This window comes from Theropithecus gelada, chromosome 2 (genome assembly GCF_003255815.1).
Source record: "Theropithecus gelada isolate Dixy chromosome 2, Tgel_1.0, whole genome shotgun sequence".
Classification (NCBI taxonomy): Eukaryota; Metazoa; Chordata; class Mammalia; order Primates; family Cercopithecidae; genus Theropithecus; species Theropithecus gelada.
In genome coordinates this window covers 60,023,036-60,049,566 of record NC_037669.1, presented here as the reverse complement: position 1 = coordinate 60,049,566, position 26,531 = coordinate 60,023,036, and the positions used below count along the sequence as shown (strand labels likewise).

Genomic DNA, 26,531 nt, shown 5'->3' with positions numbered 1-26,531 from the left:
TGACTTGCAATGCAGGCCAGTGCCAGTGCCTGATGCAGGGCACATAATGGTGAGAGGAACACAGTCCCTACCCTCATAGGTCTCACAGTCTGGAGCACAGCACAGGGACAGCTGTTGCATGAGTGCTCACCCTGTACTCTTCTCTACACGCTCTCACTACCACCTTTGAGGTAGATGGTATCTTCCAATTACACCTGAGGAAACTGAGGCTTGGTGAAGTTAGGTAACTTGCTCAGAGTCACACAACTCTGTTGATGCCCAAGTTGACACTGCCTTTTATTCAAGCATGTGAAAAAGTCCTTGCATCAGTGAAACTGGCATTTCACATTCTAGTTTGCATCTGTGCTTTCAAGTCTCTAACTTATCACAGAAAGATAAGAGTAACTCTCAGCTTCTGATGATGCTACCTCAGTTCAGTTTTAGGAAATGCAATAGGATCAGACTAGATTGTGGTTGGATGCCTCTCCTTTGCTTCAGGGGGGATTTTCTAAGCCGTGTGGACCTTGACTTGTTTGTAGCTTCAAGTAATATGCTCCTTTTGGTATCAAAGCAGTCCTGAATGTGTCTGGTAAGAACCAGAAAACACTGACACTTCAAATGATTCTACTAATAAGGAAAGGCTGCAACCAAAAGAAATTGGGCTGCCTATAAAAGGAGAGAGACCTCAGCAGGGAACACCCATGTGTTCTAGGGTTGGGAGAGCTGCCTCCATGCTAGCAGGCCAGAAGGCAGGGAGGGTAATCTGGTGGCCTAATTAAACTGCCGCCCCCCCCTCACCCCCCAAAGACTGGCTGGCCCTGGTCTTGAGCCTGCATTAAAGCTGTGTCCTTAGAAAAATATTAACACCTGGAGATGAAAGTGTGCAAAGTTCATAAGCAGGCAGTTAACAAAAGCAGAAATCCAGATGGTCAGTAAACATGCAAAAAGGTTCATCCTTGGTGCTAAACAAAGACACGCTAACGAAAACAGCGCAATCCCGTGTTTTACCTGTGACATTAGTAAAGGTTGAAAAGCCTGATAGTGCCCAGTACTAGTGAGAGTGGGGTAAAATGGGCATGATTCTTTACTAGTGGTGAATGTAAAGTGATCCTGCCTTTCTGAAGGCAGTAGGCAAAATGTTTCTCTTATACCATTTGACCCAAATACTCCATTTCCAAAAATTTGTCGAAAAGAAATAACTAGATGAGCATGTATAGAGACATGTATAGAAGTGTTCCTCACAGCATTATTTATTACGACATATAATTGGAAACATCTTGACTTTTTAAAAAACATATTGGTTATGTTAATCATGTTTTTCCCATGTAGTGAAATACCAGGTAATCATTTTTGACAGGAAAATGTTCCTGATGGCTTGGTGAAAGGCTGGTTATGTGCCAGTATTATGGTCTAATATTTTTGTAAACAATATGTATCTATAAATTGCATTTTTTTAAGGCCAGAAGGAATTAAGCTATTGAACAAATGTCTCTAGATGGTGAATTATTTGTGACTTCTTTTTTCTTTTCCAAGTTTTCTCCATTGAACATGTATAATTTTCTAATTAGAAGAAAGCTTTTCTTTTATACAAATAATACTTATTGAATGTTTTAAAATCACAAATTACAGATGGGTGAAAAGAAAAAAATTGCTTGTCATTTCAATGATTTGGAGCCTGTATAATCTCTGCAGTCCTTAACAAGAGAAGACAAGTATCATTTGCTTGTTGTCTGAAGTTGCCCTTACTTGCCGCTTTATATTGAGCTACTGGAAAATATTTAACCAACATTAACAGCAACACTTTGCCTTCTGTCGTATTGTATTGTATTGACTAAACGCCTCTTCCTTGCTTCCCTTGAAGTATCCTACTCTACCCAATGCCTTTCACAGAACTAGTCTCAGAACACAGATGGGTGTTAAGGAGGCAGAAAAGCCAATCAACCAGAAAATGACCTCGGATGTAAAATTCTAAATTGGAAGGGACTCAGAGATCAGCTGTCTCAGTCCACTTATTTTACAGATGAGGAAACAGAACCAGAGAGCTTAGATGGCTTGACCGACATCTTGCAGCAAATTAAAAGCAGAGTCAGGATTTGACCCTGTCCCCTGACTCACTTCATGGTGCAGTCACACCCCAAAGCCACATTGGAGACCAAACCTTCTGTACAAGATTAGACAGCAGCCAGAGGCCATGCTAAAAACTAGCCTCAGGTCTAAGAGTAACTTCAGAGAGCTCTCTCCCCACACTCCCCACCATTCTCCTAGCCAAGTATCTGTGACTGTAGCTCTTGGAAAACTAGCCATCATCCTCCCATACCTATATGTACCTACAGGGATCCTCCATTCCTCAGGAAGCCAACTTCTTGCAAACAGCAGGTTCCTTAGCAGAGGGCAAGCCTGGATTGTGAATGCACTGTGACCTGCAGGGGTCTTACCCTCACAGTGTTACCACCACTAATGTCCCTGCGATATACTAGCTATGTGACCCTGCCCCAGTCTCTTGATTAGGAAATTAATAATTACTATTTATTGTACTTACTCAACATATGTATGCCAGTGTGCTAAGCACTGTGCGTATGTGGTTTACTTATTCTTCATAATAACTCTACATCCTCCAGTTTGCAAATGAGGAAATGGAGACTCAGAGGGGAAGATGAAAGTGCCTAGCCTGAGATCCTATGGTGGACAGTAGCTGAGCTAAGATTTGAACTTATATCTAAGTCCAGAGTTCTTGCCACTGATGCTGGCTTGTAGTATGTCTGCCTTCCCAGCAGACACTTGGCTGCAGGAGGGCAGGGACCAGGGTGGCTGGCTCTTCATAGAAACTCAATTCAGTACCTTCTAAATGAATGGATGCCAAGACCCTCATCACTTTCCTCTTCCTTTCTCTCTGAAATTTATTGGCACAAGCATGTATTTTCTCTATTTCCAGGCCCTCTAAATGGCTCTGGATACTACTTGAAATTGCTATTGTTTCCTGCTTCCCTCTTCTGTGTTTATTTTTCCTCATTTTTACCATCTCCGTTTCACTGTGAAGCCAGGGAAGATGTTCAGTGTTAAGATCATGTGTAATGCTTTTGAGTTTCTAAGAGGGTAAATGCTCTATAAACCAAGTTTTCATTATGGGATAGTGATGTACATGTAACATCAAGGCTTCTTAAAATTCTTTTTGTTTGTCTTCAAAGCTTTTTGATTTAGTGTACAGAGAAGAGACTTTGCTTAATGTCATTAAAAGTGTCACTCGCAATGGACGGTCCATCATCCTGACAGCAGTTCTGGCTCTGATCCTTGTTTACCTGTTCTCAATAGTGGGCTATCTTTTCTTCAAGGATGACTTTATCTTGGAAGTAGATAGGCTGCCCAATGAAACAGCTGTTCCAGGTGGGTTTGGGATCTTCTGATCTTTTTAATGTTAAAAGATTATTTCCTGATTATAACTGAACTAAAGAAAATAAGGACTTTAGTAATGCAGCTGTCTCCCCATTGTATCTCCCTAACACGTAGAGTGTGAATTTCAAATACAGATCTTCATTCTCACCTTACTCAAAAGGCAGTGTGGCATATCAAATGCTAAGAGTGAGTGACCAGATCTGACATTTATTTATTCACTAACATTATCTTTTAAAGTAATGCAACGCTTTTGTAAAGCAGTGACCGTATATATTGAGAGCGTTGGAGTATGCATCCCTTTAACTTAGTAAATCTACTTCTAGGCATCTATACATAAAGAGAAACAAGCCTGCTGACTGTGCATGTGGAAACAGACATATTTGGGAGAACATTCGCTGCAATGTACAGTTGGAAGCAGTCTAAATGTTCAGGGGTGTGTCATCAGATCATGGTACATCCATGAGGTGGGGTGCCTTGCACATAGGTACATCTTTATAAACCTCCATGGAAAAATACCCACAAGATATAGCTGGAAATGGCAGAAGGATAACTACAGTAGGATCGCATGTATGTCTTCTTTTTTTTTGAGACCCAGGATCTCACTCTGTCTCCCAGGCTGGTGTGTGGTGGTATATGATTTCAGCTCACTGCAACTTCCAACCTCCCGAGCTCAAGCAATCCTCCCGCCTCAGCCTCTCCAGTAGCCGGGACTGCAGGCGCCTGCCACTGCATATGGCTAATTGTATTTTTTGTAGAGATGGGTTCTCGCCATGTTGCCCAGGCTGGTCTCAAACTTCTGGGCGCAAGCGATCACCCAGCTTTAGCTTCCCAAAGTGCTGGGATTACAGGTGTGGGCCACCATGCCCGGTCTTCTTAAAAATTAAAAAGCTCATATCCATATATGAAAACATGGATGATTATACCTCCAGACTGCTAGCAGCAGCTCGCTCTCTGGGGCTTTTTTACTATATGCAGGTTTTACAGTGAGCTCGTTATTTTTACACATAGCAAGAACAGAAGAGATTTCCAATTTTGAGAGTGAAAAAAACTGACCATAATACTTTATTGATACCCAAGTGCCCTTTTCTCTCAGTTACAATAGTTGGCCCTACTTAGTGAAATACTACTGGTTTTTCATCCCCTGAGTCTAAGGAACAGACTAGAATCATTGTGGCTGACTGAGCCAGCCAACCTTTGTGCTCTCCCTCCCAAAGGCTGTGTTCTTGGCATGTATCTCCAGCCTCCCAAGTTGACACTAAGTCACACTTAAACTGCCAGCCATCTTAGAGTTGTGGACTAAACTGGCCTGGACCTTGGATTTCTATGAATGCCTGTTGATGCTTCTCGTGCAGACTTGGTATAAATCTTCCTGGAGTCTGTACGTTCAGTAGTATCTGTCTAAGAGTTTCAGCTGTTTGTCTTTAAAGTTGGAGAGGTGCTATTTAAGTGCGATATTTCTAGTAAGCCTACAGGAATTGACATTTTTGGCTTTTTTCCCATCCAGATCACCAAATGAAAGTGTAAATTGCATTTCTGCTTTGAATTTATATGCAAGATTCTAGGGTGTTATTTATGTAAAGAATTGTTTAATCAGCCGTGAATTGGGGACTTCAAACATTTTAACCATATGCTGCCAGATTGTTCATCATAAAATTTCCTTCTCTCTCCCAGAAACCGGCGAGAGTTTGGCAAGCGAGTTCCTGTTCTCCGATGTGTGTAGGGTGGAGAGTGGGGAGAACTGCTCCTCTCCTGCACCCAAAGAAGGTAGGACCTCCTAACTGTAAGCCCCATCTTAATATCGGATTCCTTCAGAGGCTTAACTGATGCAGGTGATGTTGGAAGAAGATTAAATTTACTGCTCAGGAGTAAGGCTATAGCAAAGGGAAAGACTGAGAGAGAGGAGGGAGATAAAGGGAAAAGAAGGTTACACATGAAGAAAAGATCTGATGTGATTCAGCCGATTTATACTGAGTGCCCACCGTTTGCCAGGGACCGTGGTGTACTCTAAGAGACAGCAATGTAGTGGAGGGTGCAGGCAGGCCAAATGGTGATTGCTAGAGAGTTGCCCAATGCTGGGAATAAGGATGGAATACAGAAGTTAGGCACCCAGCCTGCTACTGCGGTCAGCGTATCATCAAGGAAGTGATACCCAAACTATAACAGAAGACTCTTGATATGCCAGGGAGAGGGAATAGTACATCTAAAGGCTTTAAAGGTCAAAAGAAAAAAACAGCAAGTTTGGGGAGATAATGATTATAAGGAAGGAGAGTAACAAGAAATGAAGCCACAGATACAAACAAAGGGCTAGATCATGAAGGGTCTTCTGTGTCAGGCTTAGGAGGCTAAACTTCATCCAGAGGATGGTCAGGGGTTGTTGGAAGATGAGTAATGAAATCTGTGTTTTAGCAAGACCCTTCTGTAGCTGGAGAAAGGAATGAGGCAGACAGCAAGGCATGGCTCTTACTGCATAAACCAGTGAAAATGAACAGCCTCCAATGTAAAGCAGTTTATCCAGAGGCCCTGCCATGAAATATCCCTGGATTTAGTCCTCACATCATCCCCAGTGAGGAATTTGGGTCCTGTGGCATAACCCTCATCTGAGAGACAAGATGCCTGTGACTCAGAGTTGTGAAGCAACTCATCTAACATGAAAAGACTGTTTGCAGCTGGGTCTGGGGTTTAAAACCTGAAAAGGACAGGGCATGTTTTAGATCCCATAGAGGGAGAGCAATACTACCATAGCTGGAGAAATTAGCAGGGGTTAGTGATGAAAACAGAGTTGCCCCAGATGACTTTAGCTTTTGAAAGAAAGTACTTGGCTCTTGATTCCTTAATTTTATTCTTTCGTGTGCCTGGTAAGATGGCATTCAGGAAACAGAATTTCAAAATCCCGGTCTCTCCTTTCCCCTCACGTTTTCTGTCTGTTATTACTTGCCATGTTCACAGAGCTGGTCCCTGCAGAAGAAACGGAACAGGATAAAGAGCACACATGTGAGACGCTGCTGATGTGCATTGTCACTGTACTGAGTCACGGGCTGCGGAGCGGGGGTGGAGTAGGAGATGTGCTCAGGAAGCCGTCCAAAGAGGTAAATTAATCCCAAGGGGAAGGAAGGGCAAAGGCGGCGGGTGGGGTGGTTGGTGGGAGCACCATGCAGTGGTGTTGAGTGTAAACTGCAGACACAGAGGAAAAGCTGGGAGTAGGGCTGAGTAGCTGCGGAACTAGCTCGTCAGGCTTCTTTCCTCTCTATCATGTGAGGTGGTGCCGCAAAATCAGCTGCGTGGAAAGGGTTAGCTCTGGCTCTCTGTTCAGTAGATTTAGGGACTGTTTCCATCAGGGTTAGGCCTGATCCACCTGAACGCACGTCGAATATCCCTCCTGGCTGTGTCACACCACACTTGGAGAAATCACAATTGAGACAGGGGATATGAAAAGAGATGCAATTTTGAATTTAAAAGTTTAATGCCCAGTTTAATTTCTACCCAAGTAGACGAGGTCTCGCTTGAGCTGTGTCCCAGGCTCTGCAGACCAAAGGGTCACAAGGGACCCAGACTGATTCAGACACCTCTCTTTTCCAGGAACCCCTGTTTGCTGCTAGAGTGATTTATGATCTCTTGTTCTTCTTCATGGTTATCATCATTGTTCTTAACCTGATTTTTGGGGTTATCATTGACACTTTTGCTGACCTGAGGAGTGAGAAGCAGAAGAAGGAAGAGATCTTGAAGACCACGTGCTTTATCTGTGGTGAGTGTTGCTGGCCAGCTGCAGCAAGGGTGTGAAGGCCCAGCGTGGCAGAGGCATGTGGAGACTGCGAGGGTGTGATGGGCGGGTGCGTGCCCGGTTATGCAGGAGGGGGCACCGGCTGCGTCCTCTTGACTCTTCTACCCTCTGCAGTGAGTGAGGCTCTACTTGGCCTTTATTCTGCTGGGAAGTATTTACAGACCTGGGTCTGATTGAGCTGCTACCACTTACTAATTGTGTAACCATCATTTAGTCATTTAACATCTTTAATCCTTCTTTCTTCATCTGTAAAATGGGTACAATAACATGTCCTTCTCTGCATTATTGTGAGAATTAGGAGAGACAGCATATGTAAAATTCCTAGCTAGAATCTGGCACACTGTAGGCATGGGAGGAGAAGTAGTGAACTGCTACATAAAAGAGGTACATGGGCACCAAAGAAATCATTTTCAGTATAACTACAGGAAAATATTTGTAAATGTAAACTAATCATGGAGGAATCTGGGTTGCTGAGTAATCATTTCAAGATTATTCATCATGTGGCTACTAAATATATAAATTTCCTAGTGGTATGTATGCTTAAAAAAAATCATTTTCCCATTAAAGACTTAAATTCTTTGCTTTTTGCCCCCTTAAAACCTTTTTAAGCTTTTTGCCTTGGCATAATTTCAGAGTTACAGAAAAGACATCCAAAGAATTTCTATATGCTCTTGACCCAGAATCCCTAAATATTAATATTTTATCTCATTTGTTTTATTCACACACACACACACATTGTCTAATGTGAGTGGCTGACAGTGATGCTTTCTTATCCCTAAATATTTTAGTACACATTTCCTAAAAACAAGAACATTCTCTTGTGTATCTACAGTACAATTATCAAAATTGGGAAATTAAAACTGATCCAATACTGTTATCTCATCTACAGACCTTATTCAAATTTCATCCTTCATTCCAATAATATCCTTTGCAAATCCCACCTCCTGTGGGGCTGCAGTCACCATGCCTCATTAGCCTCCACTGACACTGTTGAAGCATATAGGTCAATTATTTTGTATAATGTCCCTTGATCTGAGTTTGTCTGATGTTTGCTCATGGTAAGATTGAGGGTATACGTTTTCCACAGGAGTATCGAAGACATGCTGTGGTGTTCTTCTCATTGCATCATATCAGGAGGCATTGTAATGCCAGTTCATCTCCTAACTGATATCTTGGCTCATTGTAACCTCTGCCTCCTGGGGTTCAAGCAGTTCTCATGCCTCAGCCACCTGAGTAGCTAGGATTACAGGTGCCTGTCACCACAACTGGCTGATTTTTTGTATTTCAGTAGAGATGGGATTTCACTGTGTTGCTCAGGCTGGTCTCGAACTCCTGAGCTCAGACAATCCACCCGTTTTGGCCTCCCAAAGTGCTAGGATTACAGGCATGAGCCACTGCATCCAGCCATGATACTAACTTTGATCATTTGGTTAATGTGCTAATTGCCAGGTTTCTCCAGTAACTCCATAAAGTTAGTTTTTTGGAGAGACACTTTGTAAATATCCTGCTATTCCTTAAACTTTCACCCCTTAGCTTCAGCATTCATTGATGATGTTTGACTGGCTCTATTATGATGATGGTTGCCCAATGATAATTTTTATTATTACTTCTACATTTCTGTATTGGCTTTTTATTGTAAGAAAGAATTTTTTCTTCTCCTGACATGTGTGTATATTTCTGTGTTTGTATTTGTAACAACATGGACTTATGGATTTTTATTTTATTCAATGGGCTATAATCTTTCACTGTCATTATTTATTTTGATGTTCAAATTGCTTCAGATGTGGCCAGTGAGACACCTTTCCAGCTGGCTTCTGGGTTTAGTCATATTATCTTCATTTTCTATGTACTTTCTGACTTTTTTGGCATCATTACATATTCCAGGCGTAGGCTCACTTGATACATTTCCTGACCCATCCCCGGAATCAGCCATTTCTCCAAAGAGCCCTGGTTCTTTTTACTGAAGAAAGGTATTTAGAAGCCAAGATCTGGGGACTGAGTGTGCTCATTCCTGTTGGTGTGCTGCTGCTCTCAGGGCTTATTAGGGTACAGATCTAGAGGAGAGGTGTATGCATCTGCATATGTGTGTATGTGTACACAGCACATGTATCTGCACACATCTGTGACTATATGTATGAAAAACGATGAATTCATACTGATACCTTTAATTCCATTTCAGCATTACAGGGTTTATCCTTTCTCCCTTTCTCTATTTGTGTTCTTTTCTCAGGCAGTGAGGAATCCAGCTCCCATTATCCTCAATATATTTATTTGATCAATCCTAGAATACATAGAGACTAGAATTGCCCACCCAGGCCTCTTCAAATTATAAACCTACCAGCTAGAGTTCAAAATTTGTTTAAAGTTCTTGTTGTCCTTATTCTGCTTCCTCAAAAGCCCTTAACATACCTGCATTTTGGCATTTACCTGGGCGAAGGGACTTCACACTCCCTGGTTGTCTGCAATGTGTGAGTGTGTCATACACATTCTTATTTTACCCCTAAACACTCCTGGAACCTAGACGGTGGTCGTCCCATTCACTGACAAGGCCACTAAGGCATGTGGAGATGAAGCAGCAACTGCTAAGTGGCAGAGGTGGGATTCAAACCCAAGTCTGTCTGACTCACAGCCTGTGTTTTCCTGCCATAATGTAAACATGAATGCACTTACAAGGCCAACAGAATCCGACTCTTTATAAAGACAGGAGTGAAACCACAGCCCGCTTTCTACTGACAGTTCTGTTACTGATTTTCTCCTTTACCAAGACTGCTCAGTTGGGGCCGGGGGCTTTTTGTCTAATTTTTAGGCTTGGAAAGAGACAAGTTTGACAACAAGACTGTTACCTTTGAAGAACACATCAAGGAAGAACACAACATGTGGCACTATCTGTGCTTCATCGTCCTGGTGAAAGTAAAGGACTCCACCGAATATACTGGGCCCGAGAGTTATGTGGCGGAAATGATCAAGGTGAGTGGAACGGCCTCCCGGGAGCAAGGTGGTGGGCCTACTGGCCTGGCTTCTCAGCTCTGAGCAAGGCCCCGGCAGCCCATGGGGGAGCTGCACAACAGAAAAATAACATCCGATGTTGCCTGAGCCCTTCTCACGGATGGGGCACTGTGCTCCGTGAACTTCATGTGTTCTCTCGAGTGATCCTCAGAACCACCAGACAGGTGGTATCAGCCTATGTTCATGGGGGAAATGTTGAGCCTCAGTGTGATTAGCACGTGACCATGGAGCTGGGGCTGGGATTTTAACCTGGATCAAACTCCATAGCCCAATTTCCTGTCGCTATGTTAATCTGCCTCTTTTCTTGATGATGCTTTTTTCTCCCTTCTTTTTAAATAACATCTACTCTCTAAGAGGTGTCTTAGAGGCAAAGTGATTAGCCTGGTTTGTGTTTGCCCTCAGCCTTGCCTTTCTGGGAGACACTCTACTGATCATTAAGACGTGATCATATGATGGAGGAATTTGAGTTCCAAATTAATCTTCTCGCTGATGCGAAGTGTGGATACTATGTCCCAGGAAGGGGAGAAGCTGCTTCAGGCTGTTAGAGAGCACTTCTCAGGCAGGTTTTGCCGAGATACCAAACGTGCGCTGTGGGTGTCCCAGGCCAGCTGTCCTTTCAGACCTGTGCTTTTCAAGCATCATTAAAATGTTCAGGGGTGGAGAGTGGAGTGAGAAGCATGAACTGTGAAATCGAGCGAGTCTTTGTGATTCACGCTGGCTCCCTCTGAGGAGAAGGGGCCAACTCTCCTTCCAGTTACCAAGGACTTGAGCGCTCGGCCTGATAATGACTTACGCTAAAGGAGCCTGCTTTTTATGTAGATGTAATTTTCAAGCTTTTTATGTAAAGATACTGGAAGTCAGGTCTGTTCAGATAAGTATCATCATTGACAGGCCTAGAGGCAGCCAGGCTTTCAGTTTTATTGCCAGCAGGGCAGCGGTTACGTGGTTGTATTTGCTGAATACCCCAATTACAGAGGCACAGAGGCCTCTCCTAGGCTTTGGAGGGCTTTCTGGAGATACTGTGCCGTCTGCACCTTTGAGGTCCTTAGAGTTGAATTCTGTGCTTCCCAAATTTTAATGTACATGTGACTCATCTGTGGAGCTTGTTAAAATTCAATTTCTGACTCAGCAGTCACTTCCAGGACTTGAGATATTCTGCATTTCCAACAACCTTCCAGGAGATGCCGAAGCTGCTGGTCCGGGAATCACCCTTTAAGTAGTAAGAGCCTCACAGCGGAGACAAAACAGATGCTTACTTAAGATTACTCTCAGAGGGGTTGTGTGAATGATGAGGAGAAATATTGCTAATCCTTTACATACAGTTGACCCTCTTTGGTTTGTAAAGTCCTCTCACCTCTAGTATTGTATTTGGTCGTTAAAGTTACCCTCCATGGGGAACCTGGAGGAAGGGACTTCTGGGGTGGGGAGAGATGGATGGAGGTTCATGGCGTAACTTTTGAAAAAGGTTTTGAAAGAGAGGATGAAGACACTAGGGTCATAGATTAGCAGAAAGAAAGGAGAAAAAAAAATCAGCACTGAGTGGAGAGAAAAAGACACAAGTTGCAGAATGAGGATGATGGCTTATCCCTTTTACAGATAAAAGCCAGGCTGGGGGTTAAGCGACTTCCTAGGAACAGCTCAGAAGGAACTGAGCCAGAATTCAAACCAGGCTTGGCTGACTGTAGAAATCGCATTCCATAATCATGTTGTTGGTAGGAAACTGGGAGGATGCTGGTGATTCTGGGCAGACTCCTATTTTTAAGCAGATTAAGGATTTCTGATGGGTGCCAGTGTGGATTTCCACAGGTGAGGTTTCCAGGGTCAGGACACATTAACTGAAAAGTCCTCAATTCCTTTCTTTTCCTCCAATTGTTGACACTGGCAAATTAAACCCTACTCAGTCAGCATTTATACTGACACAGATCTGTCCACATGCACAGATAATGACCTTCATTTGCATTCGAAGTCTTAATGTCTAGAGGAGGCCTGTACTGTTCACCCTTGACTTATGTTCCTTCTCACCCTTCACTTTGTTCTCTTGTCTCTAAAGTGTTTGAGCGGGTCCTATCTTTAAATCTTCCAGAGGCCAGTTTTGAAGTTTTCTGTTAATCACCTTACTTTCCGGTCACAGAAAACTCTGGCACACTTTTGGGTTTCTGTCTCAATCGTGGAGACTTAAAGGCGTCTTGTGAGCAGTCACTTGATGAGGATTAAGAGCCAGAGTGACCTGTAGCCCACCACCCACCCAGCCCGGTCAGAGCCCGCTGCATGGCAACACTCTGAGAACCCGGGCGTTTGGTGTGCTTTCCCCATCCACATCATTCTTTGATTATATGAGACATCTTGTCAGAAAAGCTAAAAATCTACAGTATCAAAGAATTATTCTCTGAATGTTAAAGTTGTTGCAGAACCAGATGTTCTGTGTGCTAAGGTGGTGGCTCAGAGAAGCATCAGATCTACCAGCTAAACGGTGGTGCCTTCTTGCCTGCGCTATCTGCTATGGTGTTTGGTCTTGAAACCACAGGAATCCCTGCTGGGGACTCCTAAGGGAGCATTAGCCCCATCAGGGTAGCAGCTGGGGTGCTCAGCTGAGTCATTTGGCGTGGGTGGGGGCTGGGGCCCCTTGGGACCTCAGAGCTGCGGTGCAGAGGCTACAAGACCACCTGCGGGCCCCGATTAGTCACACCCTGTAGAGGCAGCCACAGCTGAGACGAGGCCCCCACAAGCCTCCCCCTTGAGCAGGGGCATCCTACCCACTGCTGCTGAGAGGGAAAATTAGGTGATCTCTTGAATGAGCCAACCCCAGGAGGCTGTAGCTACTCTAGCGTGGAGGACAGAGAAGGGACAGCTGATGGGCAGTGGCAGAGATGGAAGGAAAAGCAGGTTGGAGGGCTCACTGCCCTCTTGCTTACCTTGTCTTTGAGACAGGCTCTTTTAGGGTATGTGGTCCTCAGGAAAAATACCTCTTGCCTAATTGCAGAAGGCTGGGATGTTGGATTCTTCTGCAGCTCTCCTTTAGCCCATGGATGAAGATCCCAGAGACTCCTGGAGACTTGTGGAGTGACAGCTGCCAAAAGGCAACCCAAGAGAACCAATGGAAAAGGCCTCAGATGCCACTCAGGCAGGGAGGAGCCCAGCTGCCCTGAGAGCAGCTCCTTGCAGACAGCAGCATCAGAGATAGCAAATGGGGTTTCATCTCAACCCACACTGGGTCATAGAATTCACCTGGGGCACTGTATTGAGAAGGGTTCTTGGAAACCCAGGCTGACTTGGAAAGAATGACATTTGCGGAGTCATGAATGAAAGAGGTGTCTGTGTGCAGAGCCCTGGCCCTCCCTGCCTAGACCCGTATCCCAAGGGCACATTCCCTCCATTGGTGGCTGCTCAGCCATGTGAAAACACAACAGCCTGTCTAGATCAGATATTTCACCTTTCCTAATTCCTGCTGGAACTGGCCTGCAGACAAGGTGACAGGACCTCTTCTCGCTGTAGATAGAAACAGTGTGTTTCTCGTCATCTCTGGAGGGAGGGAAAGAGGGAACATGCAAAGAAGCTCTGTCTTAAGTTGAGAACTCTGCAACCAGCTGTTCACCCACAGGTTAATCCTGTTTAAACATAATAGATAGTGTATTTCCCTCTCCCCTTTTGGTCTTACCCTCTCTCCTTTCACTGGAGATGGGAGTATCCCCCTCAAAGCTGGGGCCAGGCTGATGCCTACCATGAAGTCCTCACTACCCAAGAAGTGGAGGCAGCAGATCCAAGGTGAGAGTTTCTGCTCTGTGCCTTCCCGCACCGCATGACCTTGGGCAAGTCATGGGACTTTGCTGACCTGGGTTTCCTGTCTGTACATCGCGGTTCATACCACCTCACACATCCGTTGGGTGGTAGACATGAGATAAATGAGACCTGGCAGATGGGAGGCACGCATGGAGGGAGGGAGCAGGTGAAAGAACAACTGAGCAACAGGCCCAGAGCACAGCCAGCCAGGAAGCAGGGGCTGCGGGGCTGAGAGCAGAGCTGACAGAAGCATCGTTTCCTATGGTTCCAAGACTCTGCAAGACTCCTTGGCTGTGGGCATGCTGTCACTAAGAAAAGTCAGAGTGGGCATCTTGACTCTTAAGAGCCTCCTCCCCTGGAAAATCCCTATGTCTTCCTCGCTCTTGAACTTTAAATCTGTAAGCGTGCTTAAAAGTTGAGGCAGGGCATGGTTGACATTAGCGTTCTTTGTTGAAAAGGGCACAGATACTTGTGAATTCCATCCATGTCTTTAGTGGTTTCCTCTACTTGCTTTTACTGCCCAGAAGTAGGGCTTTCAGTGATTTGGGGAGTGGACCCCGAGTTCTGTGTATTCAAGGCAAACCTTAGATTAATCATGAAATCATTCATGGTTCGCTGGTAGATTTGTCCTTCAACTCAAGCACCTGATGGAAGGCGATGCTGTCGAGTACTCACATGACCAGGGGAAGTGAACCCTCCTCCACTGTATCTCACAGCGCCACTCAGTTCCCGAGATGCAATTTCATATTCATTGACTTGGGCCCCAGACAAGCCTGTGCTTTCAGAAGAATGTGACTGAGGTGACCTGACATAGCCCTTGGCAAAATCAAGGGAAGAGAGAAAAAAACTTCCTTTCCCTGCAGGAACTTGAATTTGGTGCCATCATCGTTTTGGTGATAGCCTTTTTTAATACGCAAATTTTTATTAACCTTGATCTACATTTAAGTTTTCACAGTAATTTATATGCTGCACACCCTTTTTTGAATAATTTTAGCACTGTTTGGCTTTGCTCTAGTGCCAACTAAACTGAGAATTTGTGTTAGTCTATAGATGATGATTTGAAAGGCCATGCTATTGGAGCTATTTAATCGAAGTAAGTGGTGAATTCATCATGAGCACTTTGCCTGACAGAATTTAGATACTGCACCCTGGGCATGTTTCAGGTAAAAGACCAAATATTTGATTCCCAGCAAAGAAACAGCAGCCCATTTTTCTAGTACAGTCAAATGCAGAAGACTAAATTATTCTTGAAAATTAGAAATTTGAGCAGCATTAAGAAGGAAGGTTGGTAAAGAAGACCAAACAGTAACTTAAGGACACAATAGTAACGATACGGAATTAACATGCATGCCCATCAACAAATGAATGAAGAAAATGTGGTGTATAGATACAATGGAATACTATTTGGCCATAAAAAAGGAATGAAATCCTGTCATTTGCAGCAACATGGATGGATCTGGAGGCCATTATCTGAAGTGAAATAAGCCAAGCACAATAAGACAAATACTGAGTGTTCTCATTTACATGTAGAGGCTAAAAAAAACCAAAATTGATCACGTGGTGAGTGGAAAGCTAGATAACAGAAACTGGGAAGAGAGAGACGGGGGAAAAGGGAGAGGATGAAGAGAAATGGGTTAAAGGGTACGAACATCCAGTTAGGTAGAAGGAATATGTTTGATAGCACAGTAGAATGACTATAATTAACAAGAATGTGCGGTGCTTGGGTGATGGACGCCCTAGATACCTTGACTCGATCACTAGGCACTATATACATGTAACACAATTTCACATATACCCCATACATTTGTACAAATGAAAAAAATATAAGACATGTCTTCTGCTAATTATAGATTGCATTTCTATATCTTGGAATTCTGCCCTGTTAACATAACTCTTACATTTTCAGAGGTGTGTTTTTGAGTGAATTGCGTATAAAGACAGACTGATCCGATAGAATATTGTTCGTCCACATTTCAGAATGTCCTGATACCTTGGACTGCTCTGGCTACTCCTCTAGGATAGCATATTCATTGACTAATATGGACAGTGAAATATTGGGGGAGAACCTGCCTTGCCATGATAGCCAGAGAGTTCTGGAATGCAGCAGGGCTGCCGTTTCTGGAGGAGCAGTCTGTGCTGGGCTTTGCTTTACCCCGGGAAGGGCAGATTGGATAGTAATGAATAGGTCATGTATAATCAGTATGCATGACATAAACACTATCCATGCATGATCTCACTTAATTCTCATCACAGCATAGTAGGTGGCACTATGAACATTTTACAGATGGGAACCTAAAGCTCAGGAAGGTTGAGCAACTTTTGCAGGGTCGCGGCGCTGGGAAGTGCTAGAGCCAAGACTGAAATCCAGAGCTGCTGAACCATGAACCCACCCTCAGGTTGTCCTGACTCACATATCCACATGTGGTTACAGATGTGGTTACCTCTGTGTGCGTGCACACAGCCCTCCTGTCAACCTGCAGCCACTGGTTGGCTGGCGGCCTCTGGTTTGGACTGGTGCATCTTAGACTTGGACTGGCTTATCCCCCAGCCCCAACCCCAAGTGATACTGAATTAGCCTCCTTCAAAAGAGGCAAGATGCAGTAAAGGCCCCTTTGCGGGTGGAGAGAAGAGTGGGAAAGAGGATCTCCCAGGGATGCTGACTGGCTAATGCATAAATCAGTAAGACAGGAGTTAGATGGGGTGTGACTCTCAGAGCTGCTGTGACTCTCACCAGCAACCACGGCTCAGACAACCAGCTCAACACTCTAGGGCTTGCTGAGAAGGCGGGAGTCCAGGAAAGGGTATCAAGTGCGCCCTTGCAAAGGATGTATCTGAAATATATGTTAATTTTGACCTGCTGAAATATGAGAAACTTCACTACCCTCACCTTAGCTTGAAACAGGGAATGATATGTCCTTTGGTGGCCAGATTCAGGAGATGTCTAAGTAAAAGGAGGAAGACGATTCACTAGAACCACAGCCAGACTGGAGCTTCCACACCCAGGTGACTCATCTGAATGAGTTTAACTCCCTAATAATTACACATGAGAACGTCTGGTCCATCATCCTTTAAGCCTGGTGCTGACTTTTTCTCACAGTGGGGGTAGACACCTGTCTACTTTCTCTCTCAGCCTCTCCTGCTCCCTCTTCCTCACCCTCAACATTCCATTGGAGATTTTCCAGTTTGTTCCATTATGGGTTAGTTCACTTGACCTCTTCAGAAACTAGCTATACAGGATCCAGAAGCAAAGGAGCAATTTTCCAGATCAAAAGTAGTCTCAATGTGGCAGCAAGTGGGATGTTCTCAGAAGGTGGTGGGGTGCTTTTGCATAGGAGGGGAGAGTCCAGGAGCCCGCATTCCTGGAAAATGCTTTCCTGAAAGCTGCGGCTAATTTGCTTCAAAAAAGCAACAGGCAAAAGAGCCTTTTTGCCTGACAGCACCTCCTGGGTAACACTTCCAAGCAAATAAGTTCTGTTAGCTAATTCAGTGCTACTAAACATTATGAGGAAACGTTTTGAGAAGATTCAAAAGCAGTAGGACATCTGGCCCTTGTGTTTATCTACATTTGATAAGATGACACAGGAAGCAAACACAGAGAGTAACTCGTTAACAAGGGCAAAAGATCAAAATAGAAACTGAACACCTGCGTGTCACTACCTTCTGTTTAAAAGGGGAACTGGCTGAAGTCTTACACCTTTCTTGACCCAAGAGAGAGCCTGTGAAATCTGCAGACACTTTCTGAAGTTGGGGACAACAGCTTCCAGCCAGAGGCAATGCAAAGAACCAAGTGCAGGGGCTGGTGGGAGTAGAGTTACCTGTAGATCATAATTAGATAAGAGTAAGGACCTAAGTAGGGGGGAAAAGGTGGTGGCAGCAGTGACCGGAGCCAAGAAATGAGCATAAAAATTCACAGAGGCATCATGGGTCATCTCAGTTGAAGGAAATCAGAAGCTGGAGTCCCTGCCAGACAACACTTAGGTGCAGGAGAGAGGAAGGGCGAGTCCAGCAGGGCGTGCACTTAACCCTGCCCTGACCTTTCCGGCTGCGTGTGCACCTCCTCTGTGCACGAAGCAGGCAGGTCCTGGCTGTTGATAAAGCGCAGTGGACGCCCTCTGCTTCGCGCAGATGCACGCTGATGGGTTTGGGCCTTTATTCTGAATTCCAGTGAGTATGCTGGGAGGAAGGGAGTGCCTGGGTATGTTCCTAGAATATTGATATTTCAGCATTGGTAGTGCTGAGCAGCAGCTTTCCTTGTGGCCTAACCTGGGAGGCCACGAGCGCTGGTTAAACTGTCACCTGGACTCTGAAAGCCGTTAACCATGGGTGAAGATCCAGCCTGTGCTGCCTGCCAAATACGATTCCGAGAATGCCCCCTGAAGTTAGCTGGCACCACGGCAGAGTCAAGAATATCAGAGCAGGGAGGAGTGAAGAGGGATTTGGCACTGGCTTCCCGGTGGCTGGAAACAGTGTGTCAGCGTCATTGGACTCGCCGCCCAACCAGCCAGGCCTCTCTCACCCCACCCTGTGCACTCGAATTTGGGTTCGTGTCAGTGGCAGCTGCACAAAGCAGTTGCTGAGCTTAAGTTTCCCCACCCAGCCTTAGAACACATTCTGCCCTTTAGTCTAGAGGGGATGAAATCACCCCTTGTTCCACGGAGCACTTCACAGGCACTTTCCTTTCATTGTGAAGCAGTTGGCATTTGGGCCCCGGTTCTGCACTGACCTCCCAGTGCTCTCCTCCGAATTTCCTACATTCTGACCTTTGTGGAGGGTGTGCCAGGTGCTGTTTGTAACAGTGAGTTGAGCAGAGCCATGATCCTCCCTGAAGGAGCTTGTGTGCTAAGGGAGAGCATGGGGCGTGAGTCAGGTATACCCAAGAGTCTAGTCCGTGAGACTGTGCAGGACCTGAGGGTTATGCGTAGACATTGTTCCATCAGCCACTGAAGACTGGCTTCACCGTGCATGAAACCACTTCTCCCCATTGGCTAGTTGGTCCGGGGATGTATGAGTTTGTACGTGCTTATTACACACATGAAATACCTGCATACATGCACATTTTCCCCAACTTGGCAGATCTGATCATCTCCAAAAGTGCATTTTCTCCCCACACCCATACCTGACCCACCCTCCTGCTCCTTCCCCGACTGCATTGCCACTGTGCTGCCCCACTTGCCCTTTACTTCCAGACATCCTAACTACATTTGTAACTCCCCTGCTTCAACTCCTTTATTTCCTGTGTATTCTAAATATTGACTGTGTCTGGTAGCGCTGGACTAGAGTATCATATGATACTGAGAAGTGTGTCACCATAAAAATGCACTTATAAAACTGCTCTCACCTGGAAAATGTTCTGAATATGACTATCTAGATCAGGTATATATATTCAGAGTTCTTTAAAACCTACGGCTTTACAGTGAAGCCTACTGTCATGTCTCTAGGAAATGTGAGAATGAGGAAAAGATGTCAGTATTTAGGGATAGTCATTTGTATGTAAAAGATCTACAAGGTGAACTAGACTGAGTTTCCACCTTTTACAAATCCTCTCTCTTCAGGGCCTCAGTTTTACCACCTATAAAATGAGGAAGTTGAATCAAAGGGTCTCTTGTGCCCTTTGTAGCTCTAAGATTCCCATAAGCAACATTCAGAGTGGGGATAGGAGTTCGTGAAATATGAAACAGGAAGGTGTGAGCCTTAGGGTCTGGGTCAGGGATCAGAGTACAAGGGGCTGGTTAGAAAAGGGGAGGGTTTGGAAAGGATTAAGGAATTTGGAGAACATCCACATGGCAGATGATCTCTTTCCCCCTGAAGAGATCTAGCAGTGTGGCACCTTTCTTCCAAACCACTCTTAAGTCGGTAACAGTGCTGGTACCCTTCTCACTTCTTCATGAAGTCCTGTAGATGGTGAGACGGATAATATCTTCCATCACTTCTTTCTCAGTGTGTCTAGACAGGACTGACCTTGAGTAAAACCATTTCAGCTCAGAGCTTACCAATATAAAAAGCCCATCAGATGATAAAGCTGAGATGGAATGTGGTTGTGTTGAAGCAGCTTATTGGTGAGGGTGTGTGTGTGTGTGTGTGTGTGTGTGTGTGTGTGTGTGTTTTCAAAGATAAATGTATCTTTCCCTGAAACAACAGCACAGAACTTTGGAAAGATGTTTCAGTAGGCTTAAACACAATGTATTGTTGTATAAAAGCAGTAACAGATCAAAGTTGAACACTAATGGAATCCAGAAAAGAATAGAAGAAAACCACGAAAATTGCTAAAAATCCTCATACATGGCCACTGGGAATGTTCTGGCATATTTCTTAGCTAATTGAAAGTGCAGGGGAAGTTGCCTAAGCAAGATGTCATAAGCCAGCTTGGACGCTGATGTGGGGAGAAGGGTGAGTGAGCCTGATTGTTCTTTATTCAGAGTCTCAAATGGGCTCGCCCTGCCCTCGTCCAGCATGGGTGGCCGGCCCCACCTTTTTCTCCTCCTGTGACCTCTGGTTTCCTCAACCTGGCAGCCTAGGTGCCCAGGACCCAGCAAGTGTCCACCCTGTTTATCATGGTCCCTGTGGGTGCCCAGGGAGTCCTCCACCTGTGGCCCCAGAATGACTTGGAAGGATTATTCTGCGGCTGGCTCTTCCTAGGGATTTCATCAGAAACGGGTGTGGTTCTCTCTGCTGGGATGAGCCCATCTTTGTTATGCTGTATCATCCAAGAACAACTATGGAGTCTGGGAAGGGTGATTGGTCGTTCCAGTCCAGCTGAAGATTATATAATGTGGCCTGTTTTGGTAATGTCATTCAGAGCTCAAAAACAGAACCAGACTGACACCTTGATTTGTGCAGTTTGGATACCCTTCATGTGACTTAGTTGGTAAAAAGAGAAATCAGTATCCCTAACATTTTTATCCCAAAGAAAGAAAGGAACTAACTTTACACAGGAGCTGAGTACTGAAACGAGAGTCAATACCTGGATGGCAGTGCTGACTCTATCCCCACTCTAGGCAGATGACATAGTGATTTATAATACTTTCGCATAATGCTTTCCAGTTTATGGGACATTTTTACAGCCATCTGATCCTTACAGTAACCCAGTGAGGTAGCTGGTGAGGTGATCTCTTTCAAAAAAGAAAGAAAGAAAATAGACCAGGTTGGTGAGCTAGCTGACTCATATACTCATTCACCATCCTGTATACACACAACTGAAACTCTTATTACAGGCCATTGTTTTTTCTACTGACACACTAATGTCACAAGACTGTGGCAGAAATGTACAGAACCTGTGAAATACAGGGATATTAATATGCATGTTGTCTGAAGTCACTGTACTTTTGGGACAAAGAGAACTGAATTCCTTGAATCTGGTGCTAGCCAGCAAATTCCGGGTGTGGAATCCCATTTTAAAAAAATTAATAGACTCACAAGATAGAAGAAAAAAAAAAGGAAAAAAGGACAATTTTTTAATAAGATAAATTACTAGACTTTATTTTTTAGAGCAGTTTGGGGTTTACAGAAAAATGGGGCAGAAAGTACAGAGTTCTCATACATGCCCTTCTCCTCCTGACTCCCTGCCAGTTTCCTCTGTCAGTAACGTTTTGTATTATTGTGGCCTGTTTGTTAAGATTTGATATGTCAATATTGGATACATTGTTATTAATGTCCCTCCATGATTTGCTGCTTACTTTGCGGCCAGCTTTTCTTTTTTTTTTTTTTTTTTTTTTTTGAGACAGAGTCTGGCTCTGTCACCCAGGCTGGTTCATATTGTGCATTCTGTGGGTTTTCACCAATGCAAATGACACCTATCCACCATTACAGTATCATACAGAATCGTTTCTGCTCTAAAATTCCTCTGCACACCTCCTATTTATCACTCCCTCCTTCCCTCCCCCTGAGCCTCAGGCTGTCTCTGATCTTACTGTGTCCAAAGATAGGAGCCATTTTTTAGGGTTTTTGTAAAACATGTATAACAGATTTTTTTTTTTTTTTTTTTTTTTTTTTTTTTGAGACAGAGTCTTGCTCTGTTGCCCCCACTGGAGTGCAGTGGCACCATCTCGGCTCACTGCAAGCTCTGCCTCCTGGGTTCAAGCGATTCTCCTGCCTCACCCTCCTGGGTAGCTGGGATTACAGGTGTGAGCCACCATGCCCAGCCTATAATAGATATTATTAAGTGGTGTTTCAGAGCCACTGAACATAGTTAAAGATGACTATTTTTTCACCAAAACCAACAGATTCTGTGTTTTTGTTTTTGGAGGGTTAGGTTTCATTTTGTTTTGCTGTGATCTTAGAAAAAATAGCTCTAAAGATTAATTTTTTTCTTCCTTTTCAATGAAAATAATCACCCTAGCTCATAAAAGGGACAAATGATTTAAAGTCAGTTAAGTGTCCCATATTCCTGCTTTTGAAGACATAAATATTATCTTCAAGCCGCCTCCTCCTGACATTTTCTGAGGGTTTAAATACATGGAGAGGCCAAATCTCTCAGGTTTCCAGGCCTACCCCATACCCACTTCTAGTCATTTCCATCACCTGAGCATCCGTAGGCATTCTGGGAACATCCAGTTTGTCTTCCTGCCTGGTAAGAGCAGTAGAAATGAAGCTGCCATTTGAGTTGGAAAGACCATCTTTGCCTCCTCGCATCTTCCCAGAGGGGATTCTCAAGGGCCGAGAAAGCAACAGGACCATTTTTCTAGGACCCGTCTTCTGTCCCATGACCCTTTCTTTTGCCCTCAAGCCCCCCTCTCCCTCAACACCTCATTTTCTGATTTAGCTATAAAAGATTCAGCAAAAATGTTCCATTGTTTAGGTGGTAAACATAATACTCTACCTGAGCAGACTTTCTCTGAGGAGGTGATTGATTACTCGGTAGTCTTTCTTAGAACAGCCTCTTCTTTTGAACCTGGGAAGAAAAAAAAAAATACCCCACTTCTCAGAATGATTAGCATTTGCATCATACAATCCAACTTCCTCCTCCGTCTGTCTGTCTCTGTCTCTCTCTCTCTCACACACACACACACTCACACACACACTCTCTCTCTCTCTCTGTCTCTCTCCCTCTTTCCAGTCAAGGACATTTCAAGAGGTTGGTCAGTACCACCCCCACATCTAAAACTTCATGTTTGCCTTTGCAGGGACTTTTCCAACTTTACCTAGAAAAGAACTAACCAGAACCTTAGCACTTGTGGTCAGCCTGCTTCCGGCTGTGGCTTCAGTTAGTTTGTCTGCTCTGAGAGAGGAAGCACTTGCTGTGACGGGAACTGCACTGGCTGGATTGTAGGAGGACCAGGGCAGACAGTGCCTAATGACATTGGTATGTGAGATGCCAGCAGCAAGGAGTGAGTGAAGCAAAGCAGAGTGAAGCCAGAGTCAGACCCAGTGGCAGATGCGGCCGACAGACGCTTAGTGACCCCGTAATCCTCTCCCCACCTTCCCCTCCTGACTGCATATACACACACACCCTGAGATAATTCACAACAAAGTGTCTTAGCTGAAGATGACTTTTCCAAAAATCCATTAGAAGCCAAGACACTGAGACATGTTTTTGATCTTGAATAGATAATACTGGCAAGAGTCTGCAAACATTTCTAGGCCTTCAGAATCTGGCTGGCTGGAGAGGCGTGGGTGACAGGCTTCATTGGAGTAATCCAGCACTCAAACAAGCTCAGAGTTTTGTATGAAAGTCTTAGCTTGAGAGAAATTGGATTCAGGTGTTCTCTCTCTGTACCTATTCCAGTAATTGGGGTATAGTGTAAACATTTGCACTTTTGAGATTTAGATTCTCTGTGCAGAGGGGAACCCTGTTGGTGGGGAACTTTCTACCACACTAGAGCCTGTCCTACTGCACAGGATGCAAAACCAATGGGAAATTGAGAGAACAGTTTGGCTAAAATTGCTAATTAATTTTAACTACCAGGTACTCCTTGGTAATTTGAGATTTAATTTCATAGCCTAGGATGATGATTTAATTAAAACACTGGCAACACCTAGGATCTCAAATTTGGTGCTCTCCCCACTTCAGTGCAGAAAAGATACGAATGCTTGCCAGTAAGATCCCTCCTAGCCCATTTTTTCATTATAAGATATTAAGGGAGTCAATGGGGGAGAATCTGTGTGGTGGTGATTGATAAATTTCTAGACCAGAAAATCCTTTTGCTATCTTTGCATTGAAGGCCCCCTATGAAATGGAGAATGAGGCTTTATCCCTAGGATGGGAGCACATGGGCCATGTGGCCTGCAGAAGGTATGACCTTCTTTGAAGCGCTGGGTTTTATCTTTAACATTTGAGCACTTTGGGAGGTGGTGATTGGATCACCTGAGGTCAGGAGTTCAAGACCAGCCTGGCCAACCCCATCTCTACTAAAAATACAAAAATTAGCCAGGCATTGTGGTGCATGCCTGTAGTCCCAGCTACTTGGGAGGCTGAGGCAGGAGAATAGCTTGAACCCGGTAGGCAGAGGTTGCAGTGAGTTGAGATGGTGCCACTGCACTCCAGCCTGGGTGACACACCAAGACTCCATCTCAAAAAAATAAATTGACCTTTCTATCTGGTCTAGGTAATTTTTTGAGTTTAATATAAAAATAGTTCAATCATTTACCATTGGTTAAAATGGATATTCTACATTCTAAAAAGATGCATTATTTCTTTTTATGGCTTTATGTACCCCTTGGGTAGGGCCATCGAGTCCCAGGATTACAGGTATGCCATGTAGCAGGGCATCAGTGCCTCTCCACCACCACTGAGGTGAGGGGCACAGATGCCAGGAGCAGCCCTCGGCATGCTGATGGGCCCCATTCGTGTCTTCAGCACACACTCTTTGAGACACTCACATGTGGAGGTAGGGCCTCCGTGCAGCTCCACAGAGCTGAAGAACTATGCATTGAGACCTGACCAGTGACCACAGTTCTTGGACTAAAACAGCTTGAGAACAGAGACCTTGTCTTTCTCGTCTTTAGATCCTTAGTGCTCAACACCATGCAGGGCATAGATATTGTAAAAGTTCAGTAAAAGGCTGGTTGAATGGAGAATGTCTGTGTATTTTGCATTTATTTGTTCAAAGACCCTTCAGAAATCATTGCTTAGAGGGCCAGGAGTCACATACGGCATGAAAGAAGGTGAAGAAAATTCTCATTTTAATCTGTAGTCATTTGGTCACTTGCTATTAGAATAAGCGAGATAAGCTGTTCCTTAAACTTTCAGCTATGTGCAGACTCTTGCATCGGTTTTCTGGAGTCTTTTGAAGGCCTCATTAATGTGGACTCTGTTTGGAAATCTGTGTTTTCTATTTTTATAGAAGGTTTGCTAAGCAAATGAACATATGAAGGATTTGAAAGCCAGATTTTAGATGGATTCACTAACATTTTAGGCAGTTTAGCCTTCATTTGCATGTCAGTAATAAGTGAGCTACAGGTGAGTTCTGACTACTAGCAGTGAGGACTGTGAATGTCCATCCTCTGTCCTTTCCACTGGTCTGGTCAGGCAGGGCGACCTTTCACAGAGCTCCTGCTTCCTTCTGTTTCCCTCAAGTCTTCAACAGTCTGAGCTGCTCCTGCCTGTCTGCCCTTATCCCCAGCTCCAGCCACACTGGAGCCTCACTGTGCCAGTGCCCTCTGTGAAATGCCCACACGCTTGCTCAAGGGCTAACCTTCTTTAGGGCCAAGCCTTGCTTGAAGAGGATTCTAGCCAATCAATCACTGGCTGTTGGGTCTTACTTGGACGCTACTCTCTCTACCGCTCCTAGATACAACATAGCCTATATTATTCCTTGTTTTTTTATTTGTTTTGAGAGAGTCTTGCTGTCACCCAGGCTGAAGTGCAGCGGCACAATTATGACTCACTGCAGCTTTGACCTCCTGGGCTCAAATGATCTTCCTGCCCCAGCTTCCCGAGTAGCTAGGACTACAGGTGCCCACTACCACACCCAGCTAATTATTTTTATTTTTTATAGAGATGGGATCTCACTCTGTTGCCCAGGCCAGTCTCAAACTTCTGGCCTCAAGCTATCCACCCACCTCAGCCTCCCAAAGCACTGGGATTATAGGCACCAGCCACCAGAACTGGCCTGGCCTATTTAAAAAAAAAAAATCTAGATGGTCATTCTCCTTAACTAAATTGTAAGCACTTCAATGGCAGGAATTCTATCACATACTTAGGCATCAAAACTGCTTGTCCTTTGAGGGGGTCTAGGATGCAGTGACCATGTCTGTGTTGCTCACTGTAGTATCCTCAACATTGTTGTATCCAAAGTGGGACTTTGGATCTTTTTTCTTGAATTTGTTTTCTTCAATTGAGGTCAGTCTGCAAAAACATGTAGCAGCCACCCGTGAGTATCTAGGGCCTTGTGCTAAGTGATCTCTCTGCAGCTGTGCTTTGGTTTGTGGCTTCAGCAGCCCAGCCCACATCATCCCTCCTCCCCTCGCCCTAGGGGGAGTGAGTGATCACCAGTGATCCGTCGCCTCTGTGTGCCCTCTTCTGAAAAATGAGGTTTCCTCCTCAGAGTTGCATAGTCCTTGAACATGGGCTACGTCCTTGGTGGGAAGACGTGGCTATGTCTGAAGGATTGACACAAGAGAGATGAGTATGGTCAGTGATAGGTCACTGCAGCTGCACGGGAGA

The 26,531-nt window shown here is 44.6% G+C and overlaps 1 protein-coding gene across 1 annotated transcript in view; it reads left to right on the top strand.

Annotated features, from left to right (window-relative positions):
• ITPR1 (inositol 1,4,5-trisphosphate receptor type 1) overlaps positions 1-26,531 on the top strand; it is a 354,161-nt gene that overhangs the window by 314,734 nt on the left and 12,896 nt on the right. Inside the window, exons 55-59 of the mRNA XM_025375486.1 lie at positions 3,165-3,360; positions 5,041-5,133; positions 6,316-6,455; positions 6,946-7,111; positions 9,954-10,114. Coding sequence (XP_025231271.1) covers positions 3,165-3,360; positions 5,041-5,133; positions 6,316-6,455; positions 6,946-7,111; positions 9,954-10,114 — 756 coding nt within the window. The remainder of the gene's footprint in view (positions 1-3,164; positions 3,361-5,040; positions 5,134-6,315; positions 6,456-6,945; positions 7,112-9,953; positions 10,115-26,531) is intronic.